This window comes from Meleagris gallopavo, chromosome 4 (assembly GCF_000146605.3).
Source record: "Meleagris gallopavo isolate NT-WF06-2002-E0010 breed Aviagen turkey brand Nicholas breeding stock chromosome 4, Turkey_5.1, whole genome shotgun sequence".
NCBI lineage: Eukaryota > Metazoa > Chordata > Aves > Galliformes > Phasianidae > Meleagris > Meleagris gallopavo.
In genome coordinates, this window is record NC_015014.2 from 56324773 (window position 1) to 56346356 (window position 21584).

At 40.0% G+C, this 21584-nt stretch overlaps 3 protein-coding genes and 1 long non-coding RNA gene across 9 annotated transcripts in view; 3 read left to right on the plus strand and 1 right to left on the minus strand.

Annotated features, from left to right (window-relative positions):
- Nucleotides 1–2114, plus strand: part of PROM1 (prominin 1) — a 52825-nt gene extending 50711 nt beyond the window's left edge. For 4 of the 6 annotated variants that reach the window (XM_019614947.2, XM_010710371.3, XM_019614948.2 and 1 more), the window contains 2 exons: nt 395–435; nt 665–2114. In XM_019614947.2, coding sequence (XP_019470492.1) covers nt 395–413 — 19 coding nt within the window. In that variant the 3' untranslated portion in view covers nt 414–435; nt 665–2114. The remainder of the gene's footprint in view (nt 1–394; nt 436–664) is intronic. The other 2 variants (XM_003205916.4, XM_003205919.4) reach the window with 1 other exon arrangement.
- On the minus strand, nt 111–18493 carry LOC104910815. Its single transcript, XR_002114534.2, has 6 exons — nt 18414–18493; nt 10246–10372; nt 8200–8313; nt 6399–6522; nt 3547–3664; nt 111–196 (listed from the first exon to the last, which is right to left on the minus strand). It is a non-coding gene; the product is annotated as an uncharacterized LOC104910815 (long non-coding RNA).
- Nucleotides 3581–5456, plus strand: FGFBP2 (fibroblast growth factor binding protein 2). Its single transcript, XM_010710370.2, has 2 exons — nt 3581–4241; nt 5124–5456. Exon 1 carries the CDS (start codon nt 3602–3604, stop codon nt 4226–4228), a length of 627 nt encoding a protein of 208 aa, XP_010708672.1. The 5' UTR covers nt 3581–3601; the 3' UTR covers nt 4229–4241; nt 5124–5456.
- A 63-nt stretch (nt 18494–18556) lies between the features above and the next one.
- On the plus strand, nt 18557–21159 carry FGFBP1 (fibroblast growth factor binding protein 1). Its single transcript, XM_003205921.4, has 2 exons — nt 18557–18657; nt 20020–21159. The coding sequence occupies exon 2, from the start codon at nt 20038–20040 to the stop codon at nt 20749–20751; it is 714 nt and encodes a 237-aa protein (XP_003205969.2). The 5' UTR covers nt 18557–18657; nt 20020–20037; the 3' UTR covers nt 20752–21159.
- Nucleotides 21160–21584: the final 425 nt, after the last annotated feature.

Here is a 21584-nt window from a genome sequence, read left to right on the forward strand (position 1 = left end):
TATGTAAATAGAAGATTGAGATCCATATGAGATATGTTTACATTTGTATAAGCATCTCACATAGATATATTTGTGAAAAATATAAATAACCTCAAATTCAGGCACCATTTTTGTGAGAGCAGAATTGGAGGCTGGATTAGTCTCTTCAGAGGAAGTCAGTGGCGTTGAATTGGTAATGGAAGCACTTCTCTCCATCCTAAAATAAATGTAACAGGAAAGATTGGTGGAGAAAACCATAAATCTGTTTTCTCTTCAATAAATGCTTAAGTTTGTGATTGGTTTGTGCCATCTGAGCCTGTCTCACTTTACAGCCAGACATGGTACTTCTGTTCTATTGTTTGTGGGCAAGATAAATTTATGGGTTTGATTTGTGTTTGTTTGTTTTCTTGTGTAGCTCTGTGGAACAGTGGTAACAGAAACTGGAATCATAAAGGGGTAAGCAAAAAGCTTTTAGAGTGAATTCTAGACCTACTACTGCTTTCGTATTTTTTTATGAAAACTGTTCTGTTTTCTTTAGCATGAATGCTGCAAGTTAAAAATAATTTTTCAAAAACTACTGAACCATATTCGTGTCTGTATGAAAATCTGTGTCTTCATTCTTGTTGAATTACAGTATAATTCTGTCTGACAAATTTTCCTGAATTGTATTTGTGGTTATTTGCAGGCTATAGAAATGAGGCTCAAGATTCTTCTACGGGAATATATTGATATTCTTCCAAGTGCACTGGCATTTGCAATCATCTTCAAAATACTGAGCCACTTGTTTTGTGTGACCTGTACTGTAAATCACAAATGTACTATTGAATGTTATGCCATAAGCTACTGTACAGGATATTTTGTGACCAGGGCACTGCCTCTCAAATACCACTGTTCAAGGCTTGAATTACTATTTCTTTTTTTTTTTTTTAAACTTTTTTACATATAGCTTTCTGTCTTACATCACAGGATATAAATTAATTAGATTAACCGACTTTGCTTAGCAGTTTTCTGACAGCTGATCAAATTCTTATCTTAAATTGTTGAGATCTGTTAAATATGGTACAGACAAGTTTACATAAAAATACATTTTGTATAAAGAGACTTTTGTATATATGTTTTTCTTAAAACATGTAAGTGTTTAGTTAAGATTTTAATATTGTATAGTACCTTTCACAAATGAATTTACCAGCATGATCAGTGTTGCTATTTGGTGCTCTTGAATGACCACTTTGGACTCAATTTTAAGTGTATAATGGGATGCACAATGTCTCTTTGTGTCTCTGAAAAGGTCAGTTGCATTTCTGTTTTCTCCCTTTTTTTTTCAAATTATTATTTAATGTTTAGTGATTTTTGCAGTATCGACCTAAAAGGGAGACGTTTGGTTTGAAACTGTGTTTGGGTGGGAGGGCTGGGAGTGTGCATAATGCTTCATGCAGCAAAAAGCTAAGCTTTCTGAAGTTCAGTAGTATTCAAAAAGAGCATGAAAGATGTCATAATGTTGGTGATTTTTAGAATGCTTTACATCCTGTCTCCCTTTTCCTTGTTTGTACCCACTTCTTTAACATCCTTAATAGTATCACTGTTCAACTGTACCTCTTTCAGAAGCCAGTGATAGTAATTCTGTCTCACAATTTCAAAATATGATTTCCAGTGTTGAAGTTCAGACATTTAGCAACTGGAGTTAATGTTTCTACTGTTAGACTTACTGCCTTGAATTTAGGCATACGAGTGTGTTGCTGAATTAGTTAACAGCAGAATTCATCAAAAGGGCCACAAGTGTTTATCTTACTAGTGTAAAACTTACAGTGTGAAATAATTGGGCATACTGATCTCAAGTAGTGTCTCTTAATAGGTCAGTATTCACTGGCTTGAAGAATGTATAATTCTGGAAATCATTCAAATAACTATTAAAAAAATGCTGACAAGTCATACCAATCTTTAATCTGCAATAACCTTATTTTTATTTTTAGGTCATAAATTGAAGCATTTCTAATTGACAGTATGTAGCATAATGTGTATATGTAATGTTCAGAACAGTAGATTTTTAAAAGCTTCTATTTTTAATTTGAGAAGATGTTCCCAGTTCATTTAAATAAAAAATAATTTGCTTAACTAGCCAATGTTTGATTCTCGATTGTTTTGTTATGTAAACCTGTTTCAGAATATTTGCAATTAGTTAAAAAATGATTTTTTTTTTTTTAAAGATTTTTACCTCAATAACAAATTTTTGCTGTGCATTTTACTTTTTGTGGAGACTTCTTTCTTACATGAATAAAGACCAAGGATGGGAGCAGGAAAGACTGAAAGAACGTTGACGCTGTGTGAGGGAGCTTCTGACTTTCACAAATGATGTGATTTATGCAGAGATGTAGGACTCAAGTTAATGAGTTGTGAGAGATACTTATCCTGCAAATACTCATAGAATCACAGAGTGGCTGAGGTTGGAATGGACCTCAAAGATCATTTAATGCCATCTCACCCACCAGCTCAGGCTGCCCAGGGCCCCATCCAACCTGGTCTTGAACACCTCAAGGGATGGGGCATTCACAACTTTTGTGGATAGCCTGCTCCAGTGCCTCACCACCCTCTAAGTAAACATCTATCCTAACATCTAATCTAAATATCTATTCCCCCTTGTGTCCTTTCACTGTCTGTACATTTAAAAAGTCAGTCTCCCTCCAATTTATAAGCTCCCTTCAAGCACTAGAAGGCCGCAATAAGGTCTTGCTGGAGCTTTCTCTTCCCCAGGCTGCACAAGCCCAGCTATCTCAGCCTTTCTTCACAGGAGATGTTCTCCAACCCTCTGAGCATCCTCTGCACCTGCTCCAACAGCACTGTGTCCTTCTTGTGCCAGAGGCCACAGACCTGGACACAATACTGCACTCGGGGTCTCATGAGGGCAGAGCAGAGGGAGACGATCCCCTCACTCTCCCTGCTGACTACGCTTCTGTTAATGCAGCCCAAGACACTGTTGACCTTCTGAGCTACAAGTGCACTTTGTTGGCTCAGGTCCAACTTTTGGCCATCAAGACTCTTAAGTCCTTCTGAGCAGGGCTTCTCTCAGTGAGTTCTTCTCTCAGTCTATAGACATATCTGGGATGGCCCCAACCCAAGTGCAACACCTTCACTTGGCCTTGTTGAGTCTCATTAGATTCACATGTACATAATCAGCCAGAGGTAGCTGCATAGATTGTTTTGGCACTTCTATCTTTTTTACTTTAAAACTGCATTACAAGTTCTGTCTTGAAGATAGCTGTAAAGCAGCTGGAGAATGGAAAAGTCCTGTGCAAAATCAAATATGACATGTTCATTCTGGATAGGAATGTGCTTCTCAGTTATACAACTATCGTTCTGTATTTAACTGCATTTACAAGATTTGTCTTGTTACCTTCATGAGAGTTTACAGCTTATTCGACACTTCCTCAGGCTATAAATTATGGGTGCATGCCTACTGAAGGGTGATTTATTATTTAAATAAATATAAAAAATTACATCCATCCCACATGTAGCTGGAAAGAGGCTTCTTTGTGCACCAAGCCTTTAAATTGAGAGCAGCCGCGTACTTACTACTTCGACTTTTTCAGATCAGTTTGCTGAAGGATCGCAGTCAGTTCCTCTTGCCATGAAGAGAGTTGCTCTTCTTTTCCTGGTAGTGATCTGTGGCATGGGAGGATTGGGACAAAAGCTGAAACCAAAGAAAAGAAGCAATGGTGAAGAAATCAATTTTCGGACTAAAAACAAAGACGTCTGCACAATGAGCATAAGTGGGGATGAAGAGATGAAAGCAAGAATTGAATGCAAAGGCCAAGGCAAGTCCTACTGGTGTGAATACACCGGTGTGCCATTGCTCTGTAGTCCTTTCCGAAACAATCCAAAAATGTATTGGAATCAGATCGCCATGGAACTCAGAAAGCTCCCTAATGCCTGCGAATCTACACAAATGTTGAAGGCCAGCATGTGCCAAAAGGCTCCTGTGGATGCTCTCATGAAGCAAGTAGCTGCTGGCGTGGGGCCAGAAGATGTAGCGAATCGGGACAAATCATCCCAGAAAACTTCAGCTTCTGGGAGAGGAGCTGGGAAGAGCTCTGTTAAGAAAATAGGGAAACCTGCAATGTTACCTCGTACGAAACCAACCCAGCCTGGTCAAGGTTCTGAAAATGAAACCGAAGCAATGAAACTGGCACGGGAACATTGCTGGGAATCCCTGCATGAGTTCTGTTCCTACATTATTGGCTTCTTTAGAGGTTAAGGATTTACTTCAGGTAAAGCTCCATCTTGCAGCACAGTAAAATATATCTAAGAGTAACCCTGCTGTAATTCTATTTATTTTAATGTTGTGGATCTTTCAGGGGCATGAACAGGGGTGTTCCAAGATCACTAACAAATCTAAAGTTGGAAATTTGTACTGTGGCTTCTGAGGATTTGCAGAACCTAAACTCCCCTGAGTGTCTGGTAGCTCAGGACTCCCTGACAGACTCAGTCTGAGTCTTTAGAACATACTGAGATAATTGTTCCATCTGTTGATAACAAATTAGTGTCATTTTGAACATCACTTGTATGTTGCTGCCTCTTAGAATGTATGTTTGAATCCTATAGTATTTCAACTCTAGCTGTTGAATTGGGCTTGTTTCTCCCTTCTGTCTTTTCTTCCCTCTTGTGCCTATTTTTGGATTTAAGCCAGCGGAACGTGATAAATAACAAATACAACAAATGCATGTGAAAAGTGCAATTCAGATAATTATATTCAGAATTTGGAAGAATAAAGCTTGTTTGCCAGAACTGCTGCTTAGTAGTTAACCATTTAAATTTTAAAAGCAATTCATAATCAACTTGCGGAAATTAATAAAAACAAAACTGTATCTGTTTCTGTAGCTACACTGTAATCCCATGCAGACTCCTCTGATAAGTCTCAAGTTTTCAGCCAAGCTACACAGTGGCAAAGCCCTCCAGAAGTAATTGGCTTTAAACCCACTTACATTTCACTTCAGAGAGACTGCCAGAAGCTGGCAACTAAACCTGGAAAACTTTTTACAGAAATGGGAGTGTATTTAGCATGAGCCAGGGCTTAGTCTGCTAATGTTCTTAGTTTGCTTTATACAACCACGTGACTAATTTTTTTTTCTTTTGTTTTCTTTGTTTTGCAGTTTTTTCACAACTGAAGAAGGGTCCCTGCTGTAGTTTAACAACTCAGACTTAAGAATTTGGGTTTAAACACGAGTCATCTCTATAAAAGTTGTAGCTATTTTCTCTTTGCACTCCTAAAATGAAACTTTTCAACAGCCCTGAAAGAAGCAAGACTCAGAGTAACTGTACTTGGATATGATGATGAACTGACTCCTGCGTGTACTGCATTACGTAACTGAGGTTCCAATTCTGCTGGTTTTGAATAGAGCTTTGTGTGTGCTGAGCTGCTTTGCTGTGCTAGAGATGAGAGCTGTACATGATGCTAAAGTTAAGGCAAACAATAAAATTGAGGATTTTGGAAACACGCCTCATGTGCTTTCTTATACTCTTGAATAAATGATGGTACTTGTGTAAGGTTATCATAGTTAGCACCTCTTTCTTAAAAAATTTTCAGCAGAAAAAGTAAATTCCTTTTCCACTGTTAACATATTTTCATTAATATTTCCAACATTATTACATTTATATTGCAATACATTTCAGCTAACAGGAAAGACATTGAAGAAATGGAGGAATATTTTAAGAGTGCATTTCTAAGCAGAGCAGATTAGAAGCGCACCGCTGGTGCATCTGTAAAGTTTTGTGTTGTCAGGATCTGAGAGTAGTAATATAACGCTTAGGTTCAGTCAGTATTCTGAAAGGTAACTCATGTCTTTGTGCTTATGTAAGTAAATATCCCCTGCACAAACCCTTCAAAACATAAAGCAAGAGCTAACAGCCTATCATCAGAATTTACAAAACACTTATGCTCCGTCTTTTATCTTCTAAGCTTTCTCAGTCAAGATGTAAATAAATGAAAAAATCTGCTACCACAGACACTGCTAGTAGTCTATATTTGCAATTAAACAGTTTCTGCAATGCATAGTTAATTACTTAATCCATCTTTACTCACAGATTTGCAATTCTTGCCTCATAATCCTTGATTCCAGGGCTTGCCTGCCCAATCACTGAATGTTTTGCTTTTTTCTTACTATTTTACATATAAGGCAGAAGTACAGCTTGAGTTCTGACAAACTTGACCTCAAGCAAGTGCATGTTTTTGACACTCCTGAATCTAACCAGATTAGTCTTCATTTTGTAATTTCTGTTATCCTTGTTAGGGTCTCGCATTGAACACCAAAAGCAGCAGAGCAAAGCTTTACCTAACTCCTGATACAAAACACATGGCCATCACTGATTCTAGTTAGTAGAGGCCAAACACCATGTCTGTAGTGCATTTTTTCCCTGGGAACTCGTACCTCATTTCAGCAGAGAAGGGCTGTGTGTGCTTGCTTTTGTGTTGCCCAAGTGGCCACATGAAGCTTCATCACTGAAGTGGAAACTAGTTCTTGTACCAAAGGCTCCTCACTCATCAGATGTTTCCTGCAAGATCCAAAATGCACGATTAAGCACTATATTAAACAGAAAGGTAAAGGTTTTGGCACCAAGGTGAGGGAGCACTTGGATTATGTTTGATTGGGCAACACCATGCACCCTCAGCAAGCCAGCTAGTTTTAATGATGTTGCCACCCAATGGGATGGGTGGCAACTGAAATACTGAATATACCCCATCTTAGCCTAACAGTGCTGTGATTGTGTTGGCCACATTGCCACTTACCTGCGTTCAGCACTAGAAATTTAGTCACAATGTTTCAGTTTACCATTTTGGTATGAAAGTGCTATTCATTAATGAAAGGATGAATTGAGATGTGTTTGTGGTGAGCTCAGCACACTTTTCAAGTACTTTATGAATGAATGAAACCTGCTGTTTTATTCATTTTAGGTTAACCTGTTAGTCCCCTTAGTGAGTACCAAAGGAAGTTTGCTCAAGTGGAGATGCAGTTTGTCTTTATTTTCTTGACAGAAGAGCTGCACATTGAAATATTTTTCTGGATTCCTGCAGCCAGGAAGACTCCTAACATAAAGGGCAACTTCTGCTGTGATGTGGGGCTGTGTAGTGCACCTGCCTCAAGTTCTCACATTTAGGCTCAGTCAGAAGCATGAACGAGTACTTGCTGCTTCAACAAGGTAAGCTTCCAGAAGAACAAAGCAAGAAATGTTTGGAGAACTTTTGTGCAAAAAGATGTGCATTTAGCACATGAAGTTAAGATTCAAGAGAGATGATAATAAACTAGAGCGATTCTAAGGAAGAGCTATGGGGGATGGATTAGCTTGGAGAAGGGAAGGCTTTCTGGAGACCTAACAGCAGCCCGCCAGCAACTGTGAGGAGGCTGAAGAGAATATACAGCTGTGCTCTTCTCTGACCTGTGTGATAGAAGAAATGGCAGTCATAAATGCTTAGAGGCAAGGTTCTGCCTTGGCATGGGGAAATGTGTTCATTGGGAGGACAACCATGGGAGCTGCAGCATAGTCTGAATTCACTATGACCCTGCTTTGAGCACAAGTTTGGACTCTTCAGGGGCCTTCTGCTCTGAGTGATTCTGATACAGTGAAAATACAGAGGGGAAAAAAAAACACCTTAAAAGTTCTGTGTACCTCTGTTAGCATCCACGTCTCCTTAAAAAATAATAATAGATACTCTTGGATCCACTGAGTCAAACAACAGGATTTTCTGAATTACTACTTTCTAAAATTGTATGATGCTGTTACTATCTTAAAGAACTTCATGTGTGGTGCTTCCACCTTTTAGGTATGTATTTTATTTTGCCAGATTTTGACACTGGAAACAATTAACAAAGGATTCAGGTATTAAGGAATCTGTTTGCCAAAAAATAAAAAAATCAAGTGTCTGAACATAAAGAAATCACTGTTTGCAATCTCAGGTCTTTTGTGCTGAAGTAGACACACTCCTTAACAAGGTTGCTCTGTCTGCCTTCAGATTATCCCAACTAAGCAGTAGTGCACTCTGGTGTTTTCTTAGAGAATTGTTGAGTTCTGTTTGCCTTGGTCATTCTTGCATGATTTGCTATCTCACATTTTGCATTCTTGATCTTTCAATAAGTGCCTTAGTTGATAGGACATGGATTTTAAGAAAAAAAGGTCTTGCATGAAAAGAAGACAATGAATATTAAGATCTCCCAAAATTGCCTGTTGACATACCTTTAGGAACTTAAGCACTGTTTTTGTTCTTGCTGTTACTTCTTTCAATCTCTCCCTTTTTCTCCAAAGATGTGTAAGATGCACAAAGACAGATTTCTTTTGGCTTCCTCTGCCCTTAAAAAACAAGAGGATTGCTCTGATCAGACTTCACAGATGACTTTAAAATGACAAAAAGCATGTGATGTGTATAAAAACATGAATGAGGAGATAAAGCAGAACAGATGTGTTCAGATTGATCATAGAATCATTACAGTAGGAAAAGACCACTAACATCATCTAGTCCAACTGCCAGCCCGTCACTGCCGTATCACTGACCACATCCCCCAGTGCCACACCTACAGGTTTCTTGAACACTCCCCAGGGACAGTGACTACATCACCCCCTGGGCAGCCTGTGCCAATGTATCACAACTCTTTCTGAGAAGAAGTTTTTCCTAATATCCTACCTGAAGCTCCTCTGGCACAACTTAAAGCCATTACCTCTCATCCTATCTGCATCAAGACACTACCTCGTGGACATATATCGGTCACTCTGAGAATTTATTTTTTCACATCTCACGTACAAAGTTGAAGGTATAAATACTTGGCATGAGGCCAGCTGCTGAATTTTTAGGATAGCTGTATCTCAGTAAATCTAGGAGCTAGGAAAAAAAAAAAAGCGAAGCTGGTGTGTGAGTTAGAGCGGAAGTTCAGTTTCCCTCCCTGCTTCCCTCTCCTCAACATGTTATGAAGGTGTTTGCACAGCCAGCTACTTGCCATAGGTGTCTGTGCTGCGGTGTGCCTCCAGCACCTCCGGGCTTACAATGATTGTAGTCAGGAGAGAAAACAGACAGCCTTTTAGGTCTGCTGGCTGCTGGGAGAAAGTAACTGCAGTACTCAGTCACTGCTGCTGCTATCCGTAAAAGTTAAAGTGCAAATTGTGAAATTTGTTACCCCCTTTATTTGTCTTACCGGTCCACGTGGTGCATGAGGAGGCCCTTCCCACAAAGGTGGTGGTAATAAAGCTGAGAATTCACTAGGAACTGTAGGCTAGGAACTTTGTGCTGAAGGAAGTGGTTAGTAGAACTCAGGCTCAGCCTCACAGCATCCTCTGCCAAAGTAGCCCAGTGCTGCTGGCCACTCAGTCCTCTCACCCTGCTTTCAGAGCAGATGCAGCCCACACAGTGCCATCATCCAGGTACTGAGCTGATCCCAGCTTGCTACAGAGTTCACACAGAGACAAGCATAGAGGCCATGCAACTTTTTGCCCAAGAGCAGGAGCTTCCCTGTGCCCTCTGAGGCACCTAAAAGGTGTTACCAGCTTCTCAGGTACAGTTTTCTCCACACAGATGTGGAAACCCTGCTCTGTGCTTTCTTCCTGTTCTCTTCCAACACTGACTGGGTCTCCTGTGCAATTGTGTGGGCATCAGATCGCATCCCAGGCTGCGAACACGAACTGGATTCTCACATTAAACTTGTGCCTGAGAATTTGCTCTATCAAATAGTGTTACTATTGTGTAATAGTGTTAGAGCTCTTTGTATCTGCAGTGGCTCCCATGGAAGTAAACAGGAGACACTATTTTCAGAGGACCTACATCTAAGTGCATCACTTGGCAGCTTGTGGACTTGGAAAAGGAAACAACAGAATACTGAGATCAACTCAAATACTAACTTCAAGTACTATAAATAGTTTAAAATTGCAATACCTTATTTTTGCCTTACCTTCTACTTGTACAGTTTGAGGATATTAAAAAAGAAAGGAAATAGAAGGTCAACTTTCTCACATCTCTCTGACATACCCTCCTTTAAAAGGTAGGAAACAGACACATAAGGGGCCTCTGACAGCAGATGTTCAGACAGGAGCTGGTATGGGTTGCTCAGTGGCAGTTTTGCCACCACTTTCAGCCTGAATCCAATTTTTGCCAGTGGGACCGTAGGAGAAAAACAAACAAACAAATTCTGAGCTGTAATTGAGCTGGGGTATGGATTCCCTCACTTCAGCATATTGCACTTCCACTTGGATCTTCTGAGGCGTTCTCTGAGTGTCAGGCATTGGCGAGGCACTGACCTGGGCAGACAGTCCAGCTGAGATAGAGCAGCACTTCCATCAGATATCCTCCTTCAGCGCTACCCTGGAAATGTCATTCCTATTGTTTGTGTTACACTTCCACTGCTTTGCTGTTGTTCTGAGTGCTCTGGAAACAAATAAACATCCACAGTTATACAGATTTTGTGATCCATAGGTTATGTATGTTGGATAGAATCATAGAAATCGTTGAGGTTGGAAAAGACCACTAAGACCATCTAATCCAACAGATATAATAATGAAATACTGCTCTGCAGGTTCCAGCTCTTTCTTGCTGTTCATAATGTTGTCTCCATGCTTATCTGTCCATCTGCATCTCATTAATTCCTCCAAATGAGAAACAGTCACACTGCTAAGAACAGATTAATATATATAGTGTGCCCAGTGAATTCAGGCTTATGATGTCTGTCAGCTCAGTTTAATGTAAATTTCCCATCTGAATGCAACAGTGTTTCTCCGGTGTAGTTATGTTTATATTTAATTAAAAACATTACTCTTTGGTTCTCTCAGTTCAATGCCTTAAGTGTATTGATTCAGAGGAAGGCGGTAAGAATTGATAAAGAGAGAAACAAAAATAATATTTTAAACTTAGTCTGTGTTTTTGTACAAAAAGTTTTGTACAAATAACTGGTCTGGGCTAACTAGAATTTTGTGAGATAGTTTTTTAATTTTTCTTTTTCCATCTTTAAAACTTCATTTTATTCTTCCAGTGTGGAAACTGTCTGAATCTTACTACTTTTATTCTTGATTTTAACCTAACATGGGAGTGAAAGAAGCCCACCAGATGAACTCTCACTTTTGTTCCAGTGCCAATGCTAATGCTGCGGTCTTACAATTCTAATTAAAATTACAATTATTAAAAAAGAGGTAGATGATAGGTAGGAAAAGGGTAATTTTAATTAGAATTGGAATTGTAACACCACAGCATCAGCAATGGCATTCTGATGTGGTGTGCTGCTTTTCACAAAATGGCTTCATGTCAGCCTGGTCTAATAGGGTTGAATTCCTCTGAAAGAAAAAAAGGTTCTAACTATTTAGAACACAGCTAATCCTCTGAAAACCCATTAAAAAAAAATTAATCCCTGTTTGTTCAAGATATTTACATCTCTTACCTACTAATGATCTCCACATGGCGGAGCTGTAGAGTTAGGAATGAGATAAATTTCCAAAGAACAGAATCATCGGAGATGTCATGTTGCACTGGTTAACTGAGCAAGCCCCATAACTGTTTGTCATAACTGATGAGAGCTGTGTGTCCTTACAGGTTTTCCTACCATAACAAGTTGCACTGGACCTTGGGAAAATGGGTAAGGAAACCTTTGTCTTTGTTAATAGCCCCTATTCACTCTACAGGCAAACATCCCAATAATCTCAGTATGAAGAAACATGAAAGTCTCAAATACAATTTGATTTATCCATTCCTACCAAATACTACCAAGACATTCACTTGTACCTTTCCCAAGCAAACTGATGCTCAGCCGGTCTCCAAGCAATAGCTTCTCTGGAAGGCTGCTAACAGTTTCATGGCTGAACGTGCCATTATATGGAATGAAATATCAACTACGCAGTGAGGGTCAGCTTGTCGCAGCTGTGTCCCATCCCAGCTTCTTCTATACCACCAGCTCCTTGCAGTGAGTGCAGAGTAAGAAACAGAGAAAGCTTAACACTGTGCAAACCCTGATCAGGAACAGCTGAAACACTACTGTGTTATCAGCATCACTCAGGTCACAAATGTAAAGCACAGCATCATATCACAGAATCATTAAGTCTGGAAAAGAACCACTAAGATCACTTAAACCAACCCATCCCCACCATGCCCCATGACCACATCCCTCAGTCCCACATCTCCACCTTTCTCAACCAGCTCCGGGCACAGTGACTCCATCACCTCCCTGGGCAGCCTGCTCAATGCCTCGCCACTCTTTCTGAGAAGTAATTTTGCTGAATAGCCAACCCGAGGCTCTCCTGGCGAAACTTACAGGTTGCTTCAAAAAATTAATCCCATCTCAGCTAGACCAGCACAGTATCATACATTATCAAGACCCCAGTGTTACACTCCTGCAGGAGCAGTTTACACAGTTCATGATTTATGCTTCCCAGGTGCTATAAAAGGTAGACTTGAAATAAATGCTTACTCCTTATCAGAGCTAGAAACCTACTGATGTACTTGGAACCAGTGCTAAAACACACAGAATTATCAGACACTGATAAACTCATAACAGCTCATGCAATATACTTTCTGAGTCAGCATAGGTTCTTCTGTTTCTCTCCCTTCACAAATACATGCTCAACATTTATTTTAAAAAAAAAAAAGTCATACAAATAAACCCACTCAGGTTAATGAACTACAATAAACAGGAGAAAACTAATCAGTGCTACATATTATATAATTGAGAGTATGCACATGTTTCCTGGTAAAGGTTAATATATCCAGAGAACAGCTTTGAGCCTGATAGAAGAGACCCAGAGAGCAGACAAAGCCCAGAGCCATCACAGGCAACAAAGCACTCTGCTGAAAGCCCAGCTGTCTGACCAGGACTGAAGTAGGGAAAAACTGGAAAGGAGCTCTAAACTAATTTGATTTCTCAGAAAGAAAAAAAAAGAAGAAAGAAGAAAAGGAAGAAAATGTTCCAAGTTAATTGAAAAGAAAAAAAACACCAGCAACAAAAAACCTCTGTTGATTGCATCAGTTCAGATGAGAGGATGCTTACAGGAGCCCAGATAGGGCCTAAAAGTGGTAAGCAGCTAAGACCTTCCTAATGACCACATCCCAGCCCATGCATAATCTTCTTTTCATTCTGTATCTTACCGCAACCAACCAAGCTGTCGACATTTGAAGTGTTCCAAACCACAGCCCTCCCCTGACCTTGATTCACTTCACCTGTGTAGGATCAGTTAACAGGAGTGCTGCCTGGAGAGGAACTAATTGATTGCTGATAGCTGTGTATGCCCCAGAAAAGAAGTTCAAATTCTTACTAAGAAAAAGCTCTACCTTTGTGATAGGATGGATTAGTATTCTAAGAAATTTCATCTCGTTTCTTTGCTCTGCTGCCTTTAGCTGTTCTACCTGTATCACTTTAGTGTAATAGACTTCTTTTGACCGTTCAGCTGGACATGGATAATATTTTCCTGCAATGCTTTAAAGAGAGATAAGGGATCCATGACAGCTGAAAGAATTTTTTTGGTTGGAATTTTGAATTCAGTGCTGCGGTAAGCACCACTAAAGCTGTCCCTTTGTCCCAGTGAGACCTGCGTGATTGTTTCATCCAATTCTTCCTTCTCATTGGTATGCATGGCTCGCCATTACTCTGAGCAGACTCCAGTCTGTTAGCAGGCAGTAATTTAAAATGGCATCTTTTTGTTATTTTACTCATTTTATGGCTCTTAGGAGAGCAATCTTTTGTCTGACTGTATCTCTGAAGCTGTTTTGGTCAGACAGACAGGCTCTTGCGTTGCTGAAAGCAATAAAAATCTTGTGGGAGGAAAGTTCAGACGGCAAGTAGTCAATAGTGTTCCCTGGCTGCCAAGGCAACTTAAGCACACCCCAAGCATGGTGAAGCTGTGCTAACAAACCCAGCAACCAGCTCTCTCACACAAAACCACAGGATAATGAGGTGATTGTGCTCGGAGAATTCCTAGCCATGATTGAGACAATGGAAGTGTTTATTTCCATTAGAACCGAAATTATATAAAAATATGTACAAATCAGGTTTTGAGATTAAGTTCTTTTTGGCATTGGAAAAATTAATATCAAACACATTTCTGTACATTATCCCTCCATTTTTATGATTTTTCTTCTTTTTTTTAATTCAATTTTATTTAATGAAAGCTAATTTTTAAAGAAGAAGAAAAACTCTTCTTATTTTTTTGTAGGAAATAACATTTTAAATCTCTTTGGATATCTCACATTTAGAACAGCCCAGGAGCTTGAGGATTTGCACCTACCTATTCCAGATCTGCTTTGGTGACCCTTTAGCACCATAAGATGCAAATATGTAGGGATCAAAGTCTCATGGATCTGCTCAAGATCGCAATGTGTTTTTCATTAGCTCTTGTATAGCAGCAATTATCTTTATCTTGGCATCAGTATTTAATATCCTGTATAGATTAGGGTAATCATCAAGTTTAGCTAGTAAAGGCAATTCTTTATATCTTCTTCGTCTTTTAATTACTTTAAAATGAAGACAAACTTCCTTTTAGTTCAGTTCAACAAGCTTTCACAATGAAATAAGACAGAACAGGCTTTCTAACTTGTACTTTCCCTGTTTGAGTTCAGGCAGCCTCCTCCTGCAAAAGCCAAACTGTCAACCCCATTTGGCAGCAAACCTCTCCATCTCCCATGTTCCTCAGAATTTTCCTCCATATAATCTAATGAAACAGCAGAGGTTTCCTCGTTATTTTAGAAAGACACTCCTAATGGCCATGCTTCACCCCTGTCTTGGGTTTCCTTGGTTTAATTAAAAGGATGGACTGTTTCTGAAAACACACCTATTGTAGCCTACCAAGATAAAGCGTTTCTCTGTGGATCTGAAAACAACTTCACCCTTCTCTAGCTGTATGCGTTTGGTGAGCAGCTCAGTGATGGGGGAAGTGCTGCTGATGGCGGCACGTGAGCTGGGAACCAGGACGGGGTCTAATCAAAATGTTGCCTACATCATGCATCAAAACGGAGAATAACCCTACAAGTAAGGACTGCTGAATTCACACTGAAGTACGAAGGGGCAGTGTACACTTCACTTACTGGTGCATCATGCATTTTGTCCTTAATGGAAATATCTGAGCATCTGCAAATGGGAACCAGAGTTTGCTACAAAAGAGCCTTGCCTTTGAGTGTTGCAAGGTGCTCTGCTTTTTATTATCTTACTATTAATATACAACTGCCACCCAGTTTCTATTGTTCTGTGATTAACCTAAAGCCGGCACTTGAGTTAGCTATGCTTTTGTTTATTCCTTACTTGTGTCCACTGATATCGGCTGGTTTAGCAATAGGGATTAGTTTATCAGTTTAAGGACCAATATATTAGTTTAGCATAAGGAATCAGTGAGTGCTAGTCCCAAAACTTTCAATTTTAACTTTGCTTGCTATGTGAACAGCCTTGTTTTTCTCAGTGATTCTGCTTCACAGGAGCACTGGTGTCGAAATAACTACTTTTATCTTTGCATCCATCAGGTGCAAGTACTTTTCCTTTGGATTTCACATACATTGTTTTGAATTAGAGTGCACTGAGATGGATCATTTTGGCTCAACAAGCAATGGGAATTTGCCAAACTGGAAAAAACAGCCAGAGATCAGCTGAAATCTCTGTGGTGAAGCTGATGATGGAACTGCTGTGAAGAACATTGTGCCAGTGACAATCTTCAAGGAAGGCCATGTACTGAATTGTGACAAAGATGTTCCTTGAGTCCCATTAAAGTAAGTTCCTTCTGTTATATCCTTGGAATATACCTGTGCAGTGAGTCACTCCTCATCTCCAGAATTGCCTGAATGCTGCAGAGCGGCACTCGGGGGCATTAATTTGAAGTGCAGCAGCTGCTCACTACACTTAATTTGCCCTGCCAGAATATTTGTATGGAGAACAGCATCCTGCTGCCACATCTGTGACTGGCAAATAGCTAATAATCTTAGAATCATAGAATCATAAAATGGTTTGGGTTGGAAGGGACCTTAAGATCATGCCCCCCTGCTGTAGGCAGGGACACCTCCCTTTAGACCAGGTTGCTCAAAGCCCCATTCAGCCTGGCCTTTAATGCTTCCAGGGAGGAGGCTTTATATGTACCTGTAAGTGGTCAAGGGAATTGCCTCATTGTTTTCTGTTTTCATGCAGCTTTTTATTCTGTGGGGAAAAAATGCATCTATATATCATAGTGTCACACAGATGACACCAAAAGCAGATTGCTCTTTGCAATTAAAACACCAGTGCACATAGTAAGTAGTTTAAAAAATAACAAATTCTTATGTAAAATACTTAGATACGAGTGGATAACATATGAGCATATAGAAAATACTGCATGTCTTCCAAGTCTATGAATTGCAGACAGGAATATGCATTAAACCCCTTCTCTCTTTGTATCAACGGCAGAAAAATACTGAAGAGATTTAATTCTGTCAGTTCTAATGAAAGTAAAGCACTGATTTCTCGAGTTTCAATCCAAAAGGCGGCAGGAATTCATCTGGTTTAAGTTTTTTCCTCCCACTGGGATTTGGGCACCCATGTTTGTATTTTCCAATTATTACTTTCATGTGTTAGTATTGCCAAATCTTTCTGTGCTTGTCTCCTGATTTTAATAACTAATCAGATCCCCATAAATTTGATCTTGCCAATTAGCTGCTCAAATTCACCATATGCTGCATGAATCAAATTGTTTCTCAGCTATTAGTCTGCACCGTTCGTTCCATGGCAATGCTGCGACTGCAGTTTACAAGCAAACAGCATTTCAACTCAGCAAAGAGCAAGATGAAGGTGTATTTTAAAATATGGGGAAGGGAAGAGGGAAAAAAAAAAAGACTTTCTTTGAAAATCATATTATAAAGTTTTTGTATCATTTTTGTTGTTGTTGACAGATGCTGATTAAGTACAATCGATTAGGAAATGAAGATGCTACGTTAATGCTGTAACAATTACTTTGGAGATGTCCTAATCACACTACTGCTCTGAAAGGTAAAGGTAGGCAATATCTTCAGAAGAAATGGAAAGAACATCTCCAGTCTAGATTCTAGTTTGCATGGCTTCTCCTTCTCTTGAAGGGAGAAACAAAAGAAGGAAAGTCTGGTAGTAGAGAAACAAAGAAACTAGAAAGAGGTTAAAAATGGAGACCATACTAGGACATTGAAAGAAATGGATTTGCTGATAAGGGCATGGAGATTGCAAGTTTCAAAGGTTAATACTTTATTGGTTTGCTTGTGGTTTCATTTTTGGTGCTATGCCCAAACCAACTTCCTAATTTGTCACCTAAAAATCAGTTTATAGTATGCATACATAAGGCAATGGAATGTGATAAAGTTGTACCTGAATTAGAGCCGGAACATGAGGTCATGTAACCATTTTGGCTTGACACTGTCGACGAAGTAATTAGTCCTGATGAGACACTCATTAGTTTGGATGCATGGCCATAGTAACACAGCTGCACTGCTTAAGGATCCAAGCCACAGTCTGCAGACACTGCTGTCTGTATACTGTGCAGTGTCAGTTTGGGATTCCTCAGCAGGAGAATCCCTCCTGGACTTCTCTCTTGCATTATCTTCATTCTCAGATTCCCCCTCAACCTGACAAGCTGTTAATCATTTTCTGATCCCTGAGTCACACCTGCCCCATTCATCAATCCTTGGCAGTGCTAAGGACACATCTTCCACTTTTAGTGGACTGTTGCAAATAGTTCCATAGGAACTCAAAGGCACAGAAGGCAAATTTGGTGCCTCAGCTTGATCAGAAGCATCCCAGGGAGCTGAGCATAGATGGATGGCTGAACAGATAGTTGTGGCTCATAGATTACACCCTCAGTACTTTGGATATTTGAGTCCTCTTCCCCACATTCTGTCACTCACACATTGCAGAATGACCCATTTTATTTGGGGTTTTTTGGCTTCTGATTTTTTTATAGAACGTGAACAGTCTCCTTATCACCAGTCCAGACAATGGTCAATGGACTACAGCTTTTTCCCTCTGTCACATCCCATTAATATACTACAGGAGAGATGAGGAGGAAGAGCTGCCTGTCTTACAAAGATATCTCCTTTCACATCTTCTTGTATCCCAACCATTTGTCTTAGAACTACTTCTAAAGCACATATAACAATTGTCACACTTATACTACCCAGTAAATTCTCTTGAAACGTCCCCATACAAAGGCAACTCCACTAAACTGTTTTCTAGCTCTTCTTTACTATTAATTTACTTATTTGTGACAGGAGGTGATGAAATCTTCTGAAGGTAGGCTCAAAGCGCTCTGTGGAATGATTTTCATTTTGCAGAGAGACACTGCATGCTGACCTAAAGTCAGTTGCACATGATAGCAGAGCAACTTGCAGGATATGTCTCTCCATGGCTGGGAAAAGCTTTGTTAGAGAAGCTCATGATGTAAGGAAATTCTTATCACTGTTTACAAAGGGGGAAGAACTTGGCCCAAGGAACGTCTGATTTATACACACAAACCTTGTCACCCCACCAGAGCTGATGCTTTTGTGCTAAGACCTGGCACTTCTCCAAGGAGGTGTGTCAAAGGTGAAGGAACATGGCACAGAAGTATCCTATTGTGTTGTAACAGTCTTGTTGGAGCCCAGAAGGTGTGTCTCTGCCCTTATAAATACCGCACTGCCTTTACAAGTAGCTCCAGTCCTTCTGAGAGAGACGACCTGCATCTTGAGTGGAGTTTGGATACCTCTGGCTCCTGGGCAAGGTATTTATTTCAGCTATCTTACTTTCACACCGTTCTACTTGTAACTGAAAGTTACTGCTACATCATTAGTTGCTTTAATTTTTACTTGTTGCATGTTTGTAATAATTGCATATTTGTAACTACCATGTGGTGTTTTCTAAGGAGGGTTTTATGCTGTGAAAATCTCTTTGAATAGAATAAGGCATGAAGCGAGTCAGGTAAGAGCTACACAGAAGTGGGACTTGCTCACGTCTGTTGCTATCTATGTGTTCTATGTGCAGAAAGTTGAATGCTGAAGTAGGCTCCTTATTAGCATGCCTCCACATGAATTTCTGCTTTCTAACTTGGCTGCCAAAATGTGTGTGATGGAAACACCTGAACAGTACACTTAGTACAGTAAAAGCCACATTTAACCCTCAGCTATTATGGTGTGCTCCACCAGAGCTTTGATCCTGAAAGCTGCTTCATAGAAACACCTACAGAAATAAATGTATTCTGTACACGGCAGCTTTAGGCACATCCAATTGTACTACAGATGCCTTCAAAAGCAAAAAGCAGTTCTGTTTGTGTAGTAGGCGAGATAAGAAAAAAATGCATCTGTAGTTACTTTTCAGTTTATGAAAAAGCTATTTTATTTGTAATGGAAAACTTACATGCCAGCATACTAAGTGAATTAAGAAAATTTACAGGATGCCTAGTAAATAACTATGCTCTATTTCTATTTAGCACAGAGGCTGGAGTCAAAATGACTCATGTGACATTCATAAAATGGGAGATCATGGACACAGCAGCAGCTTTGTATGCATAACTTGAGATATCCATCTCAAACTGAACAAGTCCTGTGGCCAAATTCTGTCTGGGATTGCAGAAGGGATTGCAATTAGGGTTCCTCAGTCACTAGGCAAGAGCGTATTCCGGGAAAGAGTCTCTTCTGTTTCACACTGTTTGAATATAACAATATGTAATGGTTCTAGAAACCAGGTATTGTGCACATGGAGGACAGAGGATCTCCCCAGTAACATCAAAGAATCATAGAATCATTGAGACTGGAAAAGATCTCTAAGATCATCTAGTCTAATCATCCATTTACCACCAATACTGTCCACTAAACCATGTCCCTCAGTGCCACATCTCCGTGTTTCCTGAACACCTCCAGGGATGGTGACTCCATCACCTCCCTGGGCAGCCTGTGTCAATGCCTCATTGCTCTTTAGGAGACGAAATTCTTCCCCTGGCAGAGAGGTTCTAATAGGTATCATTCTAACAGATATCAAGGAGCAAGTCTGAAATCCTTCAAATTTTCCTATCCTTCAAATATTCCTATCAAATAGAGTCCAGTAGGAAGTGAAAATGTTTTAATGACTGTATGTTTTTGTTTTGAAGGCAAATAACGAGCAAAACATGTGGATTAAAAACGTCGGTCTCCTGTGTGTGTTGATTCTGGTGTCCCAGATGCTGCTCACCAGCTGTGAAAGGCAGAAGGAGAGAAGAAAGGGGAAACAAGGCATAGAGCACGGTGGGAAAAAACAGACTGAATCAAACCCAGAGAGAGAAAAAGGGCGGAAACCAAAAGGAGGAAAGGCATCTCCTAAAGGCAAATTTAAATCCAAAGAAAATGCTGACTGCACCTGGGCGGTGACCGACATGAGTGCTGCAACTGTGCACATTGAGTGCAGGAATGGGGACAGTGCGTTCTGGTGTGAGTTCTCAGGAGATCCCTCTGCCTGCCCACACTATGCAGCAAACCAGAAGTCCTACTGGAAGCAGGTCTCCCGCTCCCTGAAGAAGCAGAAGCAGATCTGCCAAGACCCCAGGAGCATACTAAAATCTAAAATATGCAGGAAAGGCCCACGAGGCGCTCACCTCAAGATGACGCACTCAAGCCTCCTGGCAGCAGAGGGCCCTGCCGAAGGGCACCCAGCTCACCATGCTACAGAGGATGCCCAGGTCCCAGCAGCTTCTGAGACTGGAAAACAGCCAGAACACAGCCCCCAAGACTGCGTGGAAGACGTAGATTACATCGATCAGAAGAAGGTGGCTGAGGAATACTGCCCAGAGAGTTTGCTGTCTTTATGCAACTTCTTTATCACCATGGTGCAAGACAAAAAGTGCTGAGGATGTGTTTGTAAAGTTCTGCATCACAACAGTCCAATCTCAACGAAGTTACTGCAAACTCCCAGGTTTTATTCTCCTGTTATATAGTGTATATAGGAAAAAGAAAAAAGGACATACAGCTGTATATTTATATATTTTTCAGATTTTGTTTTTACACAACAGATGACACTTGGTACAGTTGAAGATGTTACAGATTTCATTTGCACACATGTTTCTACACAGGTGTTACCCATTGATGTTACGTACTCTTTGCAGAGGTATCTAAGCAGTCCCTTTGCCCCCCTTTGAGCTGTGCTAGCCAAAGGGATGAGTTTGGTGCTATGCACTCCTCAGTTATGTACTCTACATTTGAGCTAAAAATTACTAAGAAAAATAAACTTCAAGATATATACAAAATATTCTCTGTGTGCTGAATTAAATTTCTCTGGAATTGCTGAGTTTTTCTGAAAGGTTGATCATTCACAAGACCTAGGCAAAGTATTGCCTATACAGCTGCTTTAACAAACCTTCTGCAGCTTTGCAGAATTCAGCCAGAGTATGCAATGATTTTGTCTGAGGGAAATAAACTACTATTTGTTTTTAATCATCATGATAATAAAAGGTGGCAGGACTTTCACATTTTCATAATTTTACAAAAAAGTCTTGGTTTTCCCAACTCATCAAAAGATGACAGAAAACTTTGCAAACTTCAGTTCTTTCATTTCTCCTATATTATGAAACGTTTTACTTTTTTTGTGGTAGGGAAACTGAGACACAGAGATTAAATAGTCTGCCCAAGTTCACTTCTATGTGCAGGGCTGGACTCTTCCTCCAGCAGTTGAAGCACTTATGCT